Source organism: Periplaneta americana, chromosome 16 (genome assembly GCF_040183065.1).
Source record: "Periplaneta americana isolate PAMFEO1 chromosome 16, P.americana_PAMFEO1_priV1, whole genome shotgun sequence".
Taxonomy (NCBI): Eukaryota; Metazoa; Arthropoda; class Insecta; order Blattodea; family Blattidae; genus Periplaneta; species Periplaneta americana.
In genome coordinates, this window is record NC_091132.1 from 150,189,533 (window position 1) to 150,212,473 (window position 22,941).

The following is a 22,941-nucleotide window of genomic DNA, read 5'->3' on the forward strand; positions in this document are numbered from 1 at the left end:
ATCCACTCCAGAATTTATGAATTGTCGAGACGCTGTCACCCGTGGAATAGGTAGCTGTCCCATAAGTTGTTTGGGTATGTTGGCCTTTAATTTTAAGCAATGTAGGCATTTATGAATAATGGGTCTTATCACACATCGAATGTTTTCAATCCAATATCTTGCCCTAGAGATGCTGTCAAAAGTTGTGAACTTGCATGTAGTAGTCTTAAATATTCTGCTTCTACTATCAGCCTTGTTATATTTTGGTTCGATGGAATGATAATTTGATGCTTATGTTCATAAGACTTATAAGAGTTTCTCAGTCTTCCACTGACCCTGAGAATATTTTCAGAATCCAAGGAACAGGTTCAGATCCTTCAGTTTACTCTTCATGGACAATGTAGAGTATTCTCGAAGCTGTGCTTGTTTGATGCATGCCACCACTGTGTACTGCAATTCTTCCTTTGTCAATGTACCAGTTCTCTTCTTTGCTCCTCTTCTGCAATTGTGATCAAATCTGAGGCAATACGAGAGTACCCGTTGTAGTCTGTGTAGAGAAGAGAATCTGAGTTTAATATTCTCTTGCTCTGTGATGTCTTTTACACTGCTTAGCAAAGTTCGTTGTTCAGGCATTTCCAACGTAGAAGTTTCCAGTGATGCGGGTGACCACTTGTTCCACTTAATTAGTCACTGTGGTCCATGCCATCATAAATCTGAATATTCTATGATCCTTGAGACTTCACCCCTTGAAACAAGGTCTGCTGGGGTTTCTACAGAATTGACTTGAACCAATCCAGAATTTTTCGCTCTTCTCCCGAGTTCTCAAAACTGCATGATGTGGAATGTAACAACTTTTCTTGTCTTCTTCCTCTTACTTTCTATTTATTTTTCTCATGTGTCCTAACTGCTCATAATTTGTCATCAATTTACAGTATTCTTCTTGAAGTAACGGTTGCCTTCGGAAACGTCGCTGCATCTGTTTCAATCAATTATACGCCTCTTGCAAAATTTCTGCCGATGATTTGGACGTCGAGGAAGTCGTACCACAAACTTCCAGTTTGATCTCTTGTTATTGTTGCTACAAAATATTTTTCACATTCTTCTTCTTCTGTTGTTCTTGTTCTTTCTGGAATATCTTCTAATTCACAGAAACGCTGTAGGGGTTCTAAGTTGTCCTTTTTGTATGTAAGAAGTGATATTACTGCGATGGTCGAAATAACCTCTGCTCTTGTTGCTTTAATCCTACCGGACTATATCCACCTTAGTTTTGTGTTGTGCATTGCTAGCGAGATGTTTACGTCCACCCTTGCTTCTGATCGCAATATTTAGAAGAATAGTTCAGCTCCTATCTGTAGATCAACTTCCCTAGTTTGATGAAAGTAGGATCCGCTAGTTTCATTTCAAATGGGATTTTTATTTCTTGTATTTTACATAAACTGGAGGCATATTCTCCGTGTACTTAGAAAGAACGGAGAACTTAGTGTCAGCTGTGAACCTTCTTTCTGTTGATGATAGTTGAGTATACACGCAATTCGTAGTTTTTAATGGTGTTCCATTTATTCCCTGTATAGGAATTCTTCCGTAATCTCAATCTCTGTGCTAATTCTTCTGTCACAAAATACATTGGGAACCACTACCAAGAACGCATCTGCATTGTTGTAAGTCTCCTTGCGCATTCTTTACCATTACGATGGCTGTCGACAACAATACATGTGACCTTACTTCATTCTTGATGCTATAGCATGTTTGTTGTGTAGTCATGGAACCCTTCTGTTCTATCCCTGTTGTCTGGTTAGGATGTAGGAGTGTATGGTGCTTTGCTCCACACTTTTGCAGGTCCCGGCTCGAGAATACTTGTCCAAATGTTGGATTCGCAAACAGTTCCAACAGGGTCTGTGCATAAGGAAGCATTTCTTTCTCTCCTGCATACTGCTACTTGAGAAATTGCACAGCGAATGTGTCTAATTGCAATAATACCACCTAGGGTGCGTTCTTTTGAATCCTTTACTCGCTTGCTTTCCTCTATTAAACTTTACTCTTTATTCTGGTATAGGAGTCGTGCCCTTCATGGTTTTAATGCCTGAGATTTATGTTCAAGAAAATCCAATAACTCTTTGAGTGTTGACATGTTTCGATCCGCGCAGCTTAATTCCCGTTCGCGCCTACTCTGAGTGCCTATTTTTTCCGTATCAATTGAAACAATAGTATTACATGTAATGAAACCTCTAAAGATAGCGCTTCTAACGCATTCATATTGACTCACTAATGACCGTAAGTCTCCACGTGATTCCTTGCTTACTGTTGGATGCCATCGCATGTTTAGAAGCAATAAGTATTTCATTATTATATCTGTGTAGCGTAAGCCAATGATATGTGTGTTGCTTCCCCTGTATTCAGGATAATATGATTTAGACAGGTACATATCTCTGCTATTTTATTTCTTCTGCCATCATCGAAATTTGAGCCCCAACATTGGTGGGGTGCATTGCAATCCCCCACTAACAAATATGCAGTAGGTACCGGGGTCAGAATATCTTCAATTTCATTTTTTGTGAAAGCTGTATCAGGGATATGTAAACACAAAGTATTGGAAACTGAATGCTAATTAAAGTTTTTGTGACAGATATGCATTGATGACGGAAGAAGAAGAAATAAATTGGGGAAGTAGGAGGACACAACCTCCGATGACACGAATATCGGCAAGGTGACCGTACTGGCGAACATAGTATCCCGAGATAGTCTTTAAGTCGGAGGTTTGTGTCCTGAAGACATAAACTAGCAGGGTTCTCTTGATAGATCAATTGTTGTAGGTCTGAGTATCTGGCTTGCAGAACAACAGGGGGATAGATAATTCCGCTGATTTTATAACCACATTTGATAAATATTCTACTAAGAAATCTTGTGCTCATATGCGGTTAAGCCCCGCACACAGCCTGAGCACAATTCCTACGACTCCTTTTACCATTCTACTCTCTACGGCCGATACAGTGAAAGCCCACGAAGACTTCGACCAGCAGGTATGCGGTTTCGGAAGTGCTCTCTGAGCTCGACGTCCATTTACCATCAGTTCGTACACTGGAATATACCACCACACCACCGTGGATTATGCGACGTCCCATGCTTGATGTAAGTCTGAGCCGATGTTTTAAGAATTTTACACCAGCTTTTGTTTATAGACTTCGTTTTAGTAAACTTTTATCACGCTATCCAAATTATTCCTTAGTTTTTACTGACGTATCCTGGATAAATGATTGTGTTGGTTGTTCTTTTGTTACAAATGGAGAGACATTTAAATACAGACTGAGCCAATATACCTGAGTTTTTACTGCTGAACTCTATACTTTTTACAGAGTTTTATTGTTTTTAATCAGGCAACCTCGGGGCAGATTCCTTATCTGTTCCGACTCTTTAAGTGCCATTCAGTCCTTGCAGTCTTTTAATTGTGCTGATCCGCTTGTCTTAAGAACTCAGGAGCTCTTCCACACTCTCCTTGGCTCTGATTATGAGATTGGAGTAGTGTGGATTCCTGGCCATGTAGGGATTCCAGGAAATGAGGCCGCGGATGCTGCATCCAGGGCTGGCGCACTGAATGGCTCTCTGGTATATTGGCGCGAGAGGTGGCAGGATATTCGAAACTACTTGAAATATACAATATGGTGGCAATGGGAAGGAGAATGGTCTGCACAAGAGGGAAACAAATTACGAAATATAAAGAATACTGTTCGAGTTTGGGATTCGTCGCGTGACGACGCGAGGAGGTTTTACTAACCCGGTTGAGGATTGGCCACTGTCATCTGACACATGGCCATCTCCTACGTGGCGAACCTCAGCCGGAGTGTGATACGTGCCGTGTTCCACTTACGGTGGAACATTTTCTATTGCACTGCAGAAAATATGACCGTGTCCGCCGGCAATATGGAATTCGGCCGACACTACGTGACGCTCTTGGAAATGATTTTAATTGTACAAATGCAGTTCTAAAATTTTTATCGACTACAGGATTGGATAAGGTGATTTAGTTTTTATTGACCCGTTTTTACTTATCCTCCGAACCCTTTACATCCGGAGGTTATATTTGTTTTATATTTTATTTTACATTGTTGACATTTCGGACTTTATACATGCGAATATTTTATAAACTTTTATTGTTTTTAAAATATGATTCTCAATTTATCTCTGGTGGCCTTAGTTTTATTGTTTTATTTGTTCGTTTTGAATATCACCTAGGGTCGTAGAATTGCTCATATTTAAGATTGTGTAGAAATCACCTGATGTATACTGCATTTCTGTGCCTTGTTTTACCGTGACAACGCTTTTTAGTTTTTTAGCACTCTGATTATTATATTATTTATGTCTTTGTTATATTAAGAATTATAGATAAGGGCGCAAATAGCCATAGTAGCTGACGCGCCCTTCTTAAACCCTACTACTACTACTACTACTACTAATACTACTACTACTACTACTACTACTACTGGTACTACTACTTCTACTACCACTACTACTACTACTACTACTACTACTACTACTACTACTACTACTACTACTACTACTAAGGAGTCCACACTTTCATACCCGTTATGATCTAATTATATATACTCCGTATATCCGATCCAGGGCACATTTTAATAACCCAGTTCGGAGAGCGAGATTGCGCAGGACATATAGCGGACATACGCATTAGGATGGGGTAGTTTTCACTACCATGTAAGTCGTGAATAAATGACCACTCGAAATGCGTGGACAACTGAGCTTCAAGTGGAGACACCTATCATGGAGAAAGTACCGTAAGCCAAGGATTGATATGTTACTTCCCCGTACTTCAGGGTGTTCAGATTGAGACGGGTACATACCTCTGCTATTTTACTTCTTCTATCATCAGAATTAGAGCCCCAAGATTGGTGAAATGCACTAAAATCCACTTAATAAAATGGAGCCGGTACCTGCGACAGATTGTGTTCCACGTCATTAACTGTGTAAAGTATATCTGGTGGCATATAGACACAAACTATAGACTACTGGACGCTAGGTAAAGATATTGTAGCCACTATACATTGATGAGGTGTGTTAATATTGATAACAGAGGAAAATTTATTTTGACGCAGTAGGAAGTTCAACTTCCATTGGGCCAAATACCGGCAGGATTATCGTACAGGTAAACATTGTATCCTGACATATTCAGGGAGTGTTCGGATCGGAGATGTGTCTCCTGAAGATATAAAAGTGCAGGTTCCTCATGATAGATCAATTGTTGTAGGTCTGTATATCGGCTGAGTACACCGATCACATTCCACTGTACAATATCATTTATCTCAAGGAGCCTAATTAAGATTGTGGCTTTACAGGCGATCTTCTTTACTTATCTTTTCAATGATTGATGCCTTTGTCTGCGACTGCTTAGCCTTTGACTTTGCGACTCATTGCAGTTCGTCGCATTCCTGATCGTGATCTTGATCGAGGACCTGATCGAGAGCGAGATATCGACCCGCCACCCGAACTAGGAGTGCGACGTTCTTGTGTTCTACCAGAATAAGAACCCTTCTCTGCTGTTATGGCAGCGACCTTTCTAGGAACGTAAGGCCTGATATCAAGCCCACACGAGTCTGCGTGAATGCTTTAATGACCTCTGTTGCCTTCTGCAATATTGATGCATAGAACTTTCCTATCGCTTATTTTGTTGATCGAAAGTATGGTTACGCCCTTCGAAAAAAGTAGTATTTTCTCGGACTCGAAGCTCTTGAATATCCTTCTCTGCCCCTACTTCGGGCAATTTTTAGAATTAGCGCCGTGGTCCGCAGAGCAATTCACAGAGTGCTCATCGACGGCACATGGGGAATTCGCACGGTCAGTACCGCCGCAATTTGCACATATGATATTGTTAGTGCAACGTTTTTGCGTATGTCCGAACCATTGGCATCAAAACCACCGAATTGTGTTCTGCACATATGCACGCACAGGGACACGATGGTAAAAGGCAAATACATATTTTGGCAAGAGAGAAGATTCAAATGTCAGAAAGAATGTCCTCAGGGGTTTAGTGCGTCCATCCCGCTTACGCAATAAACGGTGAGCCTTGGAAACGGATTGTTCTTCCAGCTCTAAATGCATCTCATCATCGACCATATCATCTAGAGAATCTGTATGCACATTTTCTCGCTTGGTGTGCTGCGAGAAGTGTCGCTCAACACTGATGGGGTATGATCCCAGCAACATCGCTCTCAACATCTCACTCTATTTTGCAGATGCAGTATCAACGAGGATACTGCCGTTGCGAAGTCGAGTTGCATTTCTGACCTTCCCAACCAGTCCATCGAGTGGGCGTCTCACGTAAAATGGACTATTGTTTTTCATAGTTTTTCGGTCCCATCAAAGGTGATATTAATAAACTTTGGAGGCGGCACTTTTAACTGTTCCTTTTTCAGGGTCCAAGTCCCTTGCAAAGTTCGTCATATTGCCATCAGCTGTACTGTCTTTTGCTATTTTCTGTTTCTTTTGTTGCTATTTTTGAGGGGGGAAGAGGAACGCGAGGACATTTTAACTGGCCCCCAACGGAACCGTCGGCGTCAGTCTTCCACCGGGGGGGGGTAAGAAAAATACACCTAAAAATTCTTTGTGGTCTGTGCCGGCTATGAAGACCCTCTCACAGCCCTATCCCAAGCAACCCATCTCACGCAATTTACCCTTCAAACTAGACATTACACACCTATTGGCAAGTTTTACGCCAGAGGAATGTCGCAGTTTTATACCCTTTCCACTGGAATAATCGCCCGTCTCTCCCCACTCTACATTGAACAGTACCGCCGGACTACTCGGCTAACTCCGACCTTGCCCAACAAAGCCGGAGTAATCCGTGACCGCACAGCTGCAGGGGACATGTGGTTAATAACACTGCGACACCCATTATTTAGCGGTAACGCGTCAGAGCGATATATGAGCTCCGGCGATCAGCGTCGGTCACCGGGACGTCTAAACCGCCCCGGGCCACCACTGAGGTTGTACTTAAGTGTACTTGACGTCTGGCCAGGGCTCGACACCTAAACGTGGATATAGGGGAAGTTAGAAGGGCCCACTATTGCTTCGTTGCTGGGCGCCCTGTCGGGCTACACAATTAGGAAGTCTCGCTGGAAACCGTGGGACAGGACTACGGAGATGGGAAAGATCCCCGCTGTTGAGACGAGAGTTATTAGCCTAAGAACCTTAACCATAGAATGAATATAAATATATAAAACGGGAAGAAGTATGTGGCGCACCATACATTCGTAACAAATCCCGTCTTGTAGGGGGACGTGGCAAAGGACTAACAGCGGGAATGGAAAGGTGAAAAGGGGTGTGATGATGTCGCGGGCGTTCAGCATGGAATGGTGGCCGGCGGAGAGGAGTATAGTGATGAAAAAAGACGAGAGAATGAAACGGGGTGTATGGTGATAAGTTGAAAATAGTTGATCGATATGAAGACCACGAGAACCACCATTGCACTACCCGGTCACCAACTTGGAGGAACTCACCTCGACCGGACACACTTGGAGCTTATGTAGTTGTGGACAAGATGCATCATTGAACATTTCTCGTATATTGCAGCTTTCCATCAGGAGTTAAGCCATTGACAAAAATTGCAAATGCTGCAAACAACAATGTGCTCTAATTATATATTAATATAATGTTATTAAACTAAATTTATTCACTTAAGAATGCCTTAACTCACATTCTTTTATTCAGTGACCCGTTATGTAACCCTGAAATGAATTAATATTCTAATCTTGCAAATGCAAATTCTCATTTCCAGCATGTTTGTGGTCCTATTAGCCGTCGTGTGTTTTATGGGAGGAGCACAGTCTTGTGATCTGAAGACTTACAAACCGGAGGACCTGATCCCAGAAAGAGTATGTAATGGCTTTTAGAACATATATAAAGCTTGAAATTTTTAAAATTTGCTTTGCTAAATATCATAAAATACATTAATTCAGAATGTGTAATATTAATAATTTTATGAAATTCTTTGGCCTTCGTGATCGCCTTGAATTGTTTTCCGTTTTTATTATTTGGAAGATTTATACAATTATTCACTTTTTCATTGCAATATTTTTTTACAGTTTTCATTGTTCATACTCTGTGTCTAGAATAAGCAGATATATCCCCTCACCATTGCATACATACATACATACATACATACATACATACATACATACATACATACATACATACATACATACATACATACATACATACATACATACATACATACATACATACATACATACATATTAAAAGCTTGTGTAATTATGAGTGGAGGGAAGTGGCCTGTTGAAAAGAACGAATTGGGAGTAACCTATGTAAAACATTTAGAAAAATTTGCCAATAGTATAGACTTAGACTCTCTACAATAAGGATTTAACTTTAGAATAATTTCAATAATTTAAATTAATCAAAGGTACTAAGTAAGTAACTTTAGGATACGAAACTAAATAAGTAGCCATATTAGCACAAACAATAGCAGGGTAAGGATAATCATTTTGTGACAAAGGTCAACTTACGCATGTAGTATTACTTATAGTAGTAATGGAGCATGCAGTTCAAAAAAATACATGCATACATACATACATACATACAATACATACATACATACATACATCGGTAATAACAATAAATAATCCATGGCGCCACAGCCTTTGAAGAAGCCAGACCGACCAGCCGGCTGCTGGCCTCAAGTTCACATGCCGAAGAAGAGGTGGACGATTATCCAATCATAATGGAGGTATAGTGTGGAATATAATTTGATTAATAGGATAAAATCAAAAATAAATTTGGAATTAATCTATCCTCAAAAAATAAATGAAACGCATAACCCCACCCAGCCGTTATAGCTGGCTTTCGTAACCGGATCTCGCTACCTATCGTAGCTCCCCAAGTGCATCACGATGCTGGATGGGCAACGGTCCGATGCATTGGCCGAAATTTCATGAGAAAATTTCTTCCTCCATGAGGATTCGAACAAGCGCGCATTCCGTAACGCGGTCCCTAGGCAGGATGCCTTTTACCACGACTCCACGGGGCTTGACTTATTATAATTTGTATTAAAACAAACCTAATGCACTGAAGCAAATTATAAACTAAACATATTTATAGTCCAGAAACAATAGTGGAATAAAATTATAAGCTACAAATGAAAAACATGTAAATAATCATAGCTACAAAATATTCTCCAATAGAAATATTGATTAAGAATATCATTTCTCAGGATTACACTTGATTTCGATTTCAACAAGTGTCCGAAATGGTATTGTGCACAGGTAGTGGTAAATGATTTTGTAAAATGAGGAAACACTAGATCATAAACTTCAAATTTCTAGTTTAGTCTTTAACACAAATGACATGTAATACAATGTAATAAATAACAACGAAGAGTGATATCAGTTAAAGAAAAGGAATCTTCACATAATCATCGTTTTTAAATATATGATGATAATGATGGTGATGATGATGATGATAATAATAATCATAATCATTATTATTATTATTATTATTATTATTATTTTAAATTTAATGCTGTTTTATCTATTCAACATGTATACAATTATTGTGGATAAATAATTTTTTCTTATTGAAATAATAATAATTGGTGACTACTCTTTCTACTACTACAACTGACTGCAAACAAAATAAAATATTACTCATAATTATGTCACTAGCACTATTACGACCATCATTGCTCAGATACAACCAGAATTTGAAAGCGGTTTAACATCAGCAATAATCGACTGCTGCCAGTAGGAAGACTGCAAAGTTTTATAGTTTGTAGGGGAAGCTGTTGTACCTAGGGACAAGTTGTACCTGGGGACATTTGGTTTATTTTGAAAGTTATGTGTTGGAATATTTGTTTTCGCTGTTGACCACTTTAATTTCTTCATTCAGCTGTTCTGTGAATGATTTAGTTTTTGTTGAAGCAATCTGGAGAGATTTCATTTTAAAAATATGTGTTTCAACGTAAAACGAAAATAATTTTCAAATGAATGAATTATTTTTAATTAATTCTTATATATGCAATTAAAAACCTAAATATATATTTTTTAGACCCTGCTATTCCAGCTACGAATCCATGTGCTTATTGGCTTGTTTTGGGTACCTTAGACTTGAAAACTTGCCGAGATATATTTTACTGATTCCTGATGTACCTACGGACGGTGTACCTGGGGACAACTGTCTTCAGGTGGGCCTCGTTATATTTTAAATAATTTTGTAAATAAGTTACTCTTATGGGTAATCAAAAACAGTACTTAGTAATAGCTTTTATGGGGTTTCAGCTTCAGTGGAAATGCCACGCAGCAAATAAATCAAGAGACAAACCCCGACAAAGCTAAATTATGCTCCTGCCAGGAAAAAATAACTCGACAATAAAAACGAAAGGCACGCGTTTTAACATATACGCCAGAGAAAACCGAGATGAAGAAAAAATAAGAAATTTGAGTGTGAAGAGAAATATTATGGATGAAGTTCAGAAACGGAAGAAGTTGAAATTAATGCCATTTCAACTGTAAATGACACAGAGTTGACTCCTCGAGCGAATTTAGAAGAAATAACAGAAGAAATTTTGTTCTCTTTCGTGTGGCAGGAAAGAGAGACTAATTATAAATTGTTTGTCTCTAGAATTTGTAAGAAGATTTGTGACAGAGAATTCGAAGTTCAGTATCTAAAGAAGACGAAACGGATATATAAAAATTGCAAATTTATCCTTCGAAGAGGTGGAAAAAATTCAAATATCTTGGAGCAACAAAATATAAATGATATTCAGGAGGAAATTAAACGCAGAATAAATATGGAATATGCCTATTATTATTTGGTTGAATAGCTTTCGTCATCTAATCTGCTGTCAAAAAATCTGAAAGTTAGAATTTCTAAAACAGTTAGATTACCGGTTGTTCTGTATGGTTGTGAAACTTGGACTCTCACTTTGAGAGAGGAACAGAGGTTAAGGGTGTTTGAAATAAGGTTCTTAGGAAAATATTTGGGGCTAAGAGGAATGAAGTTACAGGAAAATGGAGAAAGTTACAGAGCGCAGAACTGCACGCATTGTATTCTTCACCTGACATAATTAGAAACATTAAACCCAGACGTTAGAGATGGGCAGGTCATGTAGCACGTATGGCCGAATCCAGAAATCCGTATAGTGTTAGTTCGGAGACCGGAGGGAAAAAAAACTTTGGGGAGGCCGAGACGTAGACGGGAGGATAACATTAAAATAGATTTGAGGGAGGTGGTATGTGATGATACAGACTGAATTAATTTTGCTCAGGATAGGCACCGATGGGGGGATTGTGTGAGGGCAACATCACCCTGATGTAAGCTACCTAGGGACAGAATGTAACACTTCAGGACAACTAAAAAAATATATATACAAAAATTATTTAATTGAAACCTTATTTTTTTCTAAGATACTTTACGCTTCAAAATACTGATGTTAATAATAAAAAGTTACGAAAGCTACAAAAATTTAATTATAATTAATATGGGTTACGTTCGCAGATATACGCAACCAATCAAATAATACTACACACAGGTAATGATGTCAGAATATAAATATATAAGTTTTTTTCACAGCACACAGCATCTAATATTTTATAACTCAAATTAAAGTTATAGTTTTTGAAATGAAGAATATCTTTCATACGAAATAAAAGCTGTATTGGGGGATCTCATTTAGGAATTAGCTAAATTTCACATTACATCGAAGAACGTTCATGGAATTACAAATTCTGTGTGAAAAAAATTACTGGTCATTAAAGCGACTTTCAGTATGACCGGGGAGTGTGGATTCAACACTCTGCAGATAGTAATATTTACGCTACTCTAAACCAAATAAAAATCAGACAGAAATATCGCGCAGTGCTATTACAATATGTCCCGTGCAGTCAAGGACATATATTCATAAATATGTATCGTGAAATCAAAAACTCGAAAAATGAATTTTGTCCAGCTAGGTAAAAAAAAGGTGCACGTCTCGTTCACTAATTATAGACAGACTGTTATCACTTCTGACATAGTCTTTGTTGTTAGTTCAAAACAAAGAAGAATGTCAGAAAATGTACCATACAACATTCGACTGGAATGCACATAACACTGTGCTGAGTACGGTAATAAAATAAGTGTGAAGTGCGAAGAATTTTGTTACTTTTATCGGTAAGAAGTACGTTGTTAGCTATGACGAGTCAGTGTGGCAGCGTTTCTTACATGCAACCTACAAATCGGTCGCACCTCTTTTTAGCCTTGTGTTACTGTTCGAATATCACTTACAGATAATCAATACGTATTGTAAACAGTTTTATACATGACATTTGACACTTCAACGAACAGCCAAAAATTGGTAAGAGGACAAGGAAATGACATCTTATATAAAGTATATTTGTTTATGTAATTCTTTCCATCAAAGGAATTGCGCAAAAAATCGAATTCTCAAGGGGTCAAGTTCTTAGAGCTGAAATCTGCATTGTAAATGTTCACACAGTATAAGGTGTGCCTGTAGGTAGAGACAGAGAAGCATAGTATTACGAGGAATAATGTGCTGCATCATTATTTACATTTCCTTGGGGGAAACAGAGAATGACAAAAATCACGACTAAAGGAAACGATTTTAAAGACATAATATATAGAGAAATTTTCTGTACTGATGTAGTCAGTCAATCTTCGAAAAACTATCGCATGACATAACAAGAAAAATAAAGTTTTACGAATTTGTATTATCTGAGTACTATGCGTTAGAGATAATGGAACTGAAATATAATGAAACAATTAAAGGTAGCCAGTTTCCCCTGGAAAGAAAAATTATTGTAGCGTCTCGAATTTAACTTTTTGGGATTGACATTATAGCCTCAACATGGAAAACGTTTTACTTTATGTATTTAAATGAGACATAGGGCAACAAATATCACTCAAGAAATAGTACAGAGGAAAATTACTTATGAAAAGGATGTCTCGATTTTCTTCCAAAAAGAGACCTGGGGTTAATTGTAGACTAAATTTATTAGCAAAAGAATTAAGTAGGCCTTCTCCCTTAAGAATAAAACACATGAAATTCTATCCGATATGAGTGGCGAAAGTCTTATGGTTTTGCTTGCAGAAAGACACTTCTTACTCATTTTTGCCTAGTGTTGCGTTTTAGCAACATTCTGCATTAATTATTGTTCTGCAACAATGCAAAGAAATGAATTAAAAAATTAACTTTTATTCCAGTGTTGAGTATGCTAGAAGAATCAAAGTAGCCTGCAGCATAATAATGAACTTTAATTTCAATTTCATGGGGCGGTGAGAGAGAAGTGAATTTTCATGTCGGAGTATTGGCATATTCGCACACACATGTCGAAGAAAATGTATTATTTTGTTTTTACTTTATATCATATGCATGTAAATATTTGCTTACAACGTACTAAAATAGCTGTGTTTGCAAAATATTACAGACTTATGTGTCACCCTTCCTCCATATTGCGTCCCCACCCTGCTAAATTGTAATGTTGCGTTATCGCAGCATTAAGCACATACAATATCATTTCCATGTTATCTTATTTTTATAAGTATTGTCAAAGGTTGAATACGAAGCAGATCATAGACTACCTTCAGGAACTACAGAAAGTATTGATGTGTATATAGGTCCCCCGGATGTCCATAATGGTGCAGATGAAGATAGTGCGGATGAATATATAGTAGGAACATTCAGCAACTTGAATTCACGTCAACTTTGTGCTGATGGAGAATTAGTGCTTCAGACTCAACATGAGGAGGTTTTGAGAATTTCTGATACCAGTCAACTTTCAACAGCATGCAATGTGCATTCAGATCAAGCTTTAATGACTACTGAGACACAGAATGTAAGTGGAATTATTATTCAACGTGGTGAGAAAAAGTTTTTCATGATGAGGAGATGATTCCTTATTTTGGACATCGTAGCCTAAAGCAGTACATTAGGGGAAAGCCAATACGATTTGGCTGTAAAGTCTGGTGTATCAATTCCAAACTTGGTTATTTGGTTGATTTTGACATTTACCAAGGTGCTAAAGGTCAACAGACCAATTACAAAGCAGAATATGGCCTTGGAGATGGAATATTACTTCAGTTTCTGGACACCTGTCTAAAGACATACTTCCTCATCACATTCCCGAAGACAATTATTTAACATCTTTGAAGACAGTGAACGCATTTACAGAAATGGGAGTTGGACTAACAGGTATCTTACGGTGACTACGGTTTCATGTCCTCTTAGTCTTGTCACTGACATGAAGAAAATATACAGAGACTCATATGACGTGTGTACAGATTCCAGTACGCCCTTAGTACTTTGTTGATGGAATGACAACTCCATGGAAACTCCATATTACCATGGTGTCTAATTGTGAAGGCAAAGAACCATTTGCAAATGCGTACCGTAATTCAGCTTCTCAAAACAAGACAGTATAGATTTCGCAACCCTTTTAGGTAAAATCTTACAATTCAAATATGGGCAGCATGGATAGAATGGATCAAAACGTATCGTACAGAACCATCGTCCATTCAAAGAAATGGTGGTGACCTACTTTCCTCTGGAGTCTGGATGTAGGTCTATCATTGCAGAATGCTCGGCATCTTCACCAGTGCCACTGGCTCTGATACACTAGACCAGTGGTCGTCAGCACTAGCTGAAATAGGTAGAGTGCATGGAGGGTAAGGAAATTTGCTCTGTCGTGCACAAGGAATAGAGAGAGAGAGAGAGAGAGAGAGTATAACCGCCAGCAGCCACGAATACACGCTAGGACAGTGTCTTGTCCGCGAGTAAGTGACGCTAGCCCGAGAGTGCAGTGTTTTGATGACCGTTGCACTAGACCTATTGGAATTCCGAAGGAACGTATCTATTGAAATATTGCAGAGATTCGGCCAACAAAGAAGTAAAACTGGTCCTGTGAGACACCTATAACCAGAGGGATTCCTCGGGCTCTCGATTCGAGAATGTGGGCCACTACATTTCATCACAGAATAGGAGCACAAGGTGCGCTATGTGTAAATCTACGACAATGAAAAATGCGCAAAATATGAAATTGTCCGCCATGAAATTTTTTTTTTTGTTTTTCTTGTAAAATGAACTGTTATAAAAGAGTGACTGGATTCTAAACAATATTTTCGTGATATTTGTACTAGAATGTAGTCTCTCGTTTGACACTATTTGTACATCCTTTACTGAGATTGAATATGATGTTAGAATTAATACTTAAAATAACCTTGTCTAACAATGATTTGTGAAGTATATTTATTAAAATTATGGGTATGTCATAAATATTACATTCTATTTCATTTTAAAATGTTCTGTGACCTGGTGTAATTTAAATCAATATTGATAACTTAAGTGCTTAGTGTTGCGTTTTCGCAACAGGCCACTACACAAAGTAAAAAAGGTCACAAAATTTCATTCATAGTATTTTACTCCTTGGATATGTATAAATTAATAATAATAATAATAATAATAATAATAATAATAATAATAATAATAATAATAATAATAATAGTAATCACAATTGCTACTTTTTATAAAATAACAAATCGTCAAAGAAAAATTGTGCCAAGGAAAAATTCAAGACTGATTAAAACAGAAGCATAAATATTTTCATTCCACGGAAATTAAAGCGCCTGGTGTATGCATATAATACGCGCCGCTGCACATTCCTCATTCTCCTGATAATATGTATAATGAACAACTTAATGCAGTATATGCGATGTCTGGTGTGTTATTCCTATGGCTGAGTAGTATCGTAATTGTTCAGTCGTACAAATGAAATGCTGACGTTGGTTAGTTAGTGGGGTTTAAAAAGGGCGCGTCAGCTACTATGACTATTTATCCCCTTATCTAAAATCCTTCACAGAACAGAAACACAATACAATACCAATAATACTTATAAAAAAATAAAAAGCGTTGTGACGGCTAAAACGAGGTTCACAAACACAGTATCAACAAGGTGATGCATAAACGAAAATATTTACACAGCTGCGGAATATGCTCAGATTCTTCTAACCTGTAGGCTGAATCCAGCTCTATTTAAGGTGATTGAAGGAAATGAGTATATCTTTGACTGGAGTCAAACTTTGACAACTCTTTTCAAGAATAAGAAACCCGCAACAAAAGATCAGGATTTCAAATTTCAGTCATTTACAAAACTGAAAAATTCTTCCACTGGCATCGTGTCTACTTCAGAAAGTTTTTTCGGTTGTTACTGTACGTATTCTTTTGGCAAAAGGACGTAGCATTTAGGGGGTTAGCAACAGCTTACAGCAGTAAAATTTTGGAAATATTCATTATTTTTTTCTCCATTACTGTATCTTGTGCAATAATGAAAATTGGTATGTTTAAAACACTGTCGTTCTGCTATATATAAAAAAATACATATATATTTTTTTTTTGCGATTTAGAAAAATTATTTACATTTTTTTGTTCAAAATTCAGTTCACTCTGCAGTGATGAAGCATTTCCCACATTACTAAAAAACTATCCAACATTCTATGATGAAATTGTTTGTGTGTATTTATACAAGTCATATCTACAATATGATGCAAGATTACTCCTCTACCTTTGATAGATTTTCTGATAAAAAAGAAATTCATTTAAAATATGGTGAAATTAATATCAGTATTTTCTCCTAACACAAAATAAAAAAATATATTATTTATTAAGGAATGTAGTTGAAAGAGCGTGATATTTAAATATGAGTTTCAGCATTAAAATAAAAGAGAGAGAACAGGAAAAAGTTAACAAGTTTATGAGTTATGAGGGAAACGCTTCATCACTGCGCAGTGAACTGCCACCATTTTTCTCTTGAAAAATAAAAAGTAATTTTTTTAAATCGTAAAAAATACTTCTTTCATATAGGAGAAGGACAGTGTTTTACACATACGAATTTTCATTATTATTCAAGATACAGTAATGGAGGAAAAACATGTTGAATATTTCCAAAAATTTTGTGGCTGTAAGCTGTACCTAACCCCTTAACAGATTTAGATGTTCCAGCAGTCCCACCAAACCCTGTGAAATCGAGGAAGAAAAATGATGTAAGTAGTATGTATATATTCCTGTCAGAAGAACAGAAGACTTAGGTTACTCTGAACTAGTATTTGCTAAGTTTAATCAATTTACTTGACTTTTGTTGTATCCAGCATCATCTAAAATAACACGCATGGCCATACTAGATAGCGGACCCAACAGAAAATAGCTTGTATTATATACGTCTAAGTATTCAACAACAGCATCCACGATCCACAGCAGTCAACTTGAACAACATCAAAAAACCCCAACATACAATATGGAATATCAGTGAAAGTGCGTCAAAAAGACAGTTCTTACCAAGAAAAGTAACCAAATTTTAACGATACAACAGGCCAACACAGCCAACCATATATGTGAAAAAGTAATATAGTGTATACAATGTTTTACAGTGTTTTTATAGTGTATATATTTATTTGTTTTATTATTTGTTTATAATTATGTGTTATAATGTTTTTAACATAATTTTATTGTCCTATACGGGTTTTTCAAAAGATAGAACTTAACAGATTCACAATAACAAACCACATACTGCTTATAGTAAACTAAGAAATCATGAAAGGCAATACACAAGTGAACAACCCACAACATAATTAAGAAGCTAGGGCTTCACAACATACAATGACATAGGCCCCATATCTGAAGATGACACACACCGAGTGTCGAAAACGTTCATATAAATCCATATATTAAGATAAGCACAGGTGGTAAACAAAAATTGATATTATAAAGTTTTACTCGTCATATCCAACAGCTGATATAATTATTTACATTCTAAAAAGCATTAATTTAGAAATCTACTTGAATTATAGTGAAATTCCAAGAGAACAAAATCCCATGTACTTGGACGAAAGAGAGATATACAGTATGATGTGCGAGTAACAAACACTTTGTCTAAGGCACGCATTCCTCGAAATTGTGGATTTTCCCGAGTTGTAAGCATGAAAAAGAGATGTTTTATTTACTTGAGGTATTTTTCCTGTAGTAAATTCAAATTAATGCACAACATGTTTGACCACACCTGAGCTCATGCACAGCCAATTATACATTTGGGAAAAGTTTTAAAATGGAGTGTTGGTCTATTATTAACACTAGCGCTTTTGATATCTAAACTGACGCTTTCAGTACATTAAATTTGGCGCTTGTTCTACGGTAAAAGAGCATCGAAAGAACATCGAATAATGGTACATTTAAATCTGTTGAAAACAGAACCATACGAATCACAAGAAATGGACTGTAGATATCCAACGTGTAATGTTCGATCTGGGCGAAGGACGACAGTTGATATGAAAAGAAATTGCCACTTTGTTTTCCCGAGGCTGACACGTGCTATACACATGTACAGCATCCACAGTTATAACATAATGGTACGTCCAAGTGATGTGACGATGGAAAGCAAACAGAAAGGAAGGCTGAAATATTCAAAGGAAATCTATCCTACAATCGCTTTGTTCAGTTGAAGTGCACGGAGTCTTGTGTCCAGAACCGAACTCAGTACAGATTTAATTGACTGCAATATCCGCTTGGAGATAAAAGTAATTCTATATTTCGTTTCTAGGGTCATATCTGATACTGTGAAATATTCTGAACTAAACATGAAAGTAATTGAGAAATATTTTTCAGACTCAAGATTTTAACTCTGTTATTGAAACGACTACATCATTATATATAACTTCTCTCAAAAGAATGCCTCAGGTTATAGAGACAATATGCTATGTGCTTGTATTATATTCTGTGTTGCAGTTGGTCGGGGCATGGTATATGTTCTACGCTCTGCCAATGGATTATTCTAACGCTTTCTCCTGCTACAACACTTCCTACACCCTGACGTCCAAAAACCAGCTTTATGTCAAGAACAGCTACTATGACAACAGGTAACCTGCCAAGTGCCTATTCACATGTCAACTGTGATTGAAAGTATTTCCATTTTAGTTCTCAGTTCATTAATTGCTTAGTTCACGTAACACATTCTTATAATGCTGTCTACATTCCACTTGATTGTCTTGTCTAATTTGACATTTCTTAATTTCAGCACTTTAGGGTTGACAAAATAACCGTAGGAACCTAGGCTCACGGGTTTTAAACATGCCGTGAGCGAATGATTTTAAAGAGTGATGAAATTATTACAAAGGCTACCTTCGGGAGAGAAGCAAAGCTGTGGGTGATATTATGTCTGTACAAGAACTTAAAATGTCTCTAATAGAGGGCTTCAGGCAAATTTTTTCGTTATTATTTGCTCTCGTTGAATTCGTACGCTGAATAAGGTCTGTAGTTCAGAGAGTCGTTCAATGAAATACTGGCACAATACTTGACACTTTTTTAAGAAAATCGCTTGCCCCTACTGCGCTGAACATTGAGGCTACATTCACAAGATCTAGTAGTATGTTAGACTAAAATGAACAGAAATATAAAATTGATATTTTCTCCATCCCTATTGCAGTGAGTATGATATTATAATTTTGGTTTTAGGGGATCGAATTAACTTTGTCTTAAAAAGGTACTGCTTGTTGTTGACCAAGAGAAGTGAGTGAGTACATATCTTTGAAGGTATGAACAGTAATGGAGATTTTTTCAAAAGTACAAAATACACTACTTAGTCGAAACATATATCGAGCTGTATTATAGTAATTATAAAATTATTAACATTATTATAAAATTGGGATAATTTCTATCTTGTGCTTTTTATTTAACTGTTTCAACGTTTATCTCAATGTTATCTCACTCATCCATACTCACCATTTCTTGCGATGTAGGTAATGAAAGCTTCAGCTTTAACTAAGTTCCAAGGAATCTTTTTGGCCACTTCATTTTTCTTTGATAAACTATCGGCAACATGACTCTGCAACTGTAAAGGATTTTTTAGGCTTATAGCCCTCATTTTATCTTTTCAAACGGCTTTCATTTTGGGATATCTTGATGTATCAATTTCCTCCTCTATGAAAATATTTCTCTTCAAAATCGAATACTCATATGAAAGAGTAGTTTTTTGTGCATTTTTTCATTAAATAAGCCAATAGCGGCTTTCCAGAATCACTTATATTGTTTTCTTGATTTGATAACATTACTTCAATACTTTCTAGTATAATCTTTGGCTTTTTTCGGGAGTGAACTAATACGAAATATTATGTAGGCTAATTTAAAATTTTGTCTAAAAGAGGCAAAGAAATTTATTTTTAAATTTGTTATTTTATTGTTTATAATTAATATAATTGTTAATTTTATTATTATTATTATTATTATTATTATTATTATTATTATTATTATTATTATTATTAGACCTATACAAGTAGCAGTTCTTCGGCTTAAATGATAACGAGACCTTAATATTTCAGTGTGTGTTTAAGATAACTAAATAATTAATATTTAAACACATCTACAACAAATAGTAAACCATGTAAGCTATATAAAATAATATAATACAATAATATAAATATATGTCTAAATAACTAATCACAATAATTTATTTCTGATCACTGTAAAATATTAACAAAAGCTGGGAGACTATAAAATTTGGTAATAATTAGACGTTCTTACAAAATGCGCATCATTTTCACTTTTACAAACCTGACGAGTATGCAACAAAAGACCATTGTATAAATTGTAAAATTGAGATATTCTCCAACATAGATAGGCTACAACGAAACTTCTGGAGAGTATAAAATATGCGAAATGTACACTCTACACGTGATATTAAAGTATGACATGAGTGGTGTATGAAATACCAACTGTATCTGGAGCCCAATTTCAGAGGGGAGCAATGATATTTATGAGAAGGGACCAGCAGTAATGGAATTATCATGACACTAACAATAAACAGGAGAAATATTAAATAAAATGTTAGCTGGTACGTATTACAACGAAAATAAGACTAATCAGTTACCACCTTCATGTGTGCATCAACCGAATCGTCCTCTCTCCTTCTCGGGCAAATTTTTCTATGACGTCATCGTAAAAATGTCTTTGGCTTTGAATTTTGTTCAATAGAGCCTTTTCAATCAATAACAGTGAAAGTCGCGAAAGCCTGTCTTCGCACTGAGTGTGTACGTAACTCTTTACGTTTTAAACAGGAAAAAGTACGTTCCACTGTGGAGGTGCTCACTGGAATTGTAGCTATTAGGCAGCATAATTTATAAACTTCTGTAAATGCCTCTTCTCCTAACTCGCTGTCTTTAAAAAACTTTGCTAACTCAGTCAATGTCCTGCCTCAAAACTCTGACAACTAATAAACAGCCGCTAACTCACTTCACAAATTTTCGAAATGAAACAAATTTTTGTAGCCTGAGTTTAGAGACGTAAACAAAATTTCGGGAAATCTGGTTGTGAAAGATTCGAACTTTTCGAATCAATTAGCTCGATAAATTTTAGTTCTTCTAAATCATGAAAGTGTTTTTCATTTACCTAACTATCGTGCCAATTATCTCGTTGTAAAGACGCAAATATCTCATTATGGGATCGTCTAATTGACCTTCACGACGGCACTTTATAGGTTCATTCTCATTCGTATTACTTTCTTCTAGTGTTTCATACATAAGGTGAAGTACCCAAATAAGAGACACTTTTTTCAACTACTTATAAATCAGAATGGGAATAGACATTTTTAATCTGAATGAGTGGAATACATGCAGCACTTCGTCTATTTTTAGAATTGACAATACAAATTTTAGTCAGTTTTTATTATTACTTTAAATTATAAAAAGAAGTAAAACTGGGTAATAATGATGTTTTGGAAAGGGGTTCCAAATAAGAGACACGTGTGTTATTTAACTTTATTTTTGAACATGGACAAAAATTATTATCACCAGTTAAAAATTGAAGCAATATATAACATTATTAAATCATGTAAATACTTGAATAAATTCAGGAACATTTTGAAATTGAAGGTATCACTGCACCAGTGGTCTAACTCCTCTCAACAGAAATTCTCTTGTTTAGTTGGAATTTTTTCAAGTGAAATTAAGATGCTTTACGAAAATAACACAAAGTCGGTCAAAACAGACATGAATGTACTAATCTCACTTAGGCTACTATTGCTAACGATAATATTTTGCTAGAGTAAGAAAAATGTAGAATATTAAACTTCGATCTCCATATTTCAATTTTAAGCTGATTGCAATTATCTTGTGACCCCTTTAATTGATACAGTTCTTATTTTGCTGTATTGAGCAAGTTGAACACATGAAAATTTCTTCATCTATGCTGCAATCTTCGTATGCCCAACGACGACATTTTGAACACTGAGTCTATTTCTCCCCTCTGGGCCCTCGTGTCCTCTGAAAGAAATCCAGTGCAAAACAATCAGTCTCCATCATTATAATTTTCTCCATATTCCGAGTCACTAGAGTTAATTGACTGCATTTTCACATCGGATTCTTCATCACTGGACAAACTCAAGCAGTGCTTCTTGGACTGAGTTTTTCTGTGGTTTTTGTTGTCTTTTGGACAACTTCTTGCGAGGTCCATTTTTCCTTTGTTTTTCCTCATCTACACACACTCTCATTTGTTTCTGATAAAGAGTTGATAATATTATGATAGCTCCTTTTCCTGCCCAGGATGACTTTACATGTGACACCCCATTGGTTGAAGTTTGCGGCTCTGTAACTGTCACCGTTTCTGGCGCATAAAATAAGTAATGGGAACGTTCAGAGCGAATAACTTATATTCGCCACAGTCTGTGGGCATGAAAGCTGACAACTGTGATTGGCATATTGTTGACGTCAAATCTTTTAGGAATTGGTACCACTCTCAGCAGAAGTGGGAGAGGCTAAACAGTGAACTCAAGATCACATCCCAGAAAAGCAAAGTGCGAGTGTCTTGCCTTTGACACAGTCAGTGGGCAATAAGACTGATAACTCTGATTAGCAGATTGCTTAGGCTACGTGACGTGTTCGGTGTTATCGTTCTCAGCTACATTCTCAACA

At 36.6% G+C, this 22,941-nt stretch overlaps 2 protein-coding genes across 2 annotated transcripts in view; one reads left to right on the top strand and one right to left on the bottom strand.

The window, feature by feature from the left end:
* The window catches only part of LOC138691315 (zinc finger protein 493-like), a 132,831-nt gene that overhangs the window by 78,515 nt on the left and 31,375 nt on the right, over nucleotides 1–22,941 (top strand). Inside the window, exons 6-7 of the mRNA XM_069813175.1 lie at nucleotides 7,763–7,859; nucleotides 18,767–18,897. Of these exons, the coding sequence (XP_069669276.1) occupies nucleotides 7,763–7,859; nucleotides 18,767–18,897 (228 nt within the window). The remainder of the gene's footprint in view (nucleotides 1–7,762; nucleotides 7,860–18,766; nucleotides 18,898–22,941) is intronic.
* Nucleotides 1–22,941, bottom strand: part of LOC138691322 (uncharacterized) — a 259,737-nt gene that overhangs the window by 69,381 nt on the left and 167,415 nt on the right. The gene's annotated exons all lie outside the window — the stretch shown is intronic.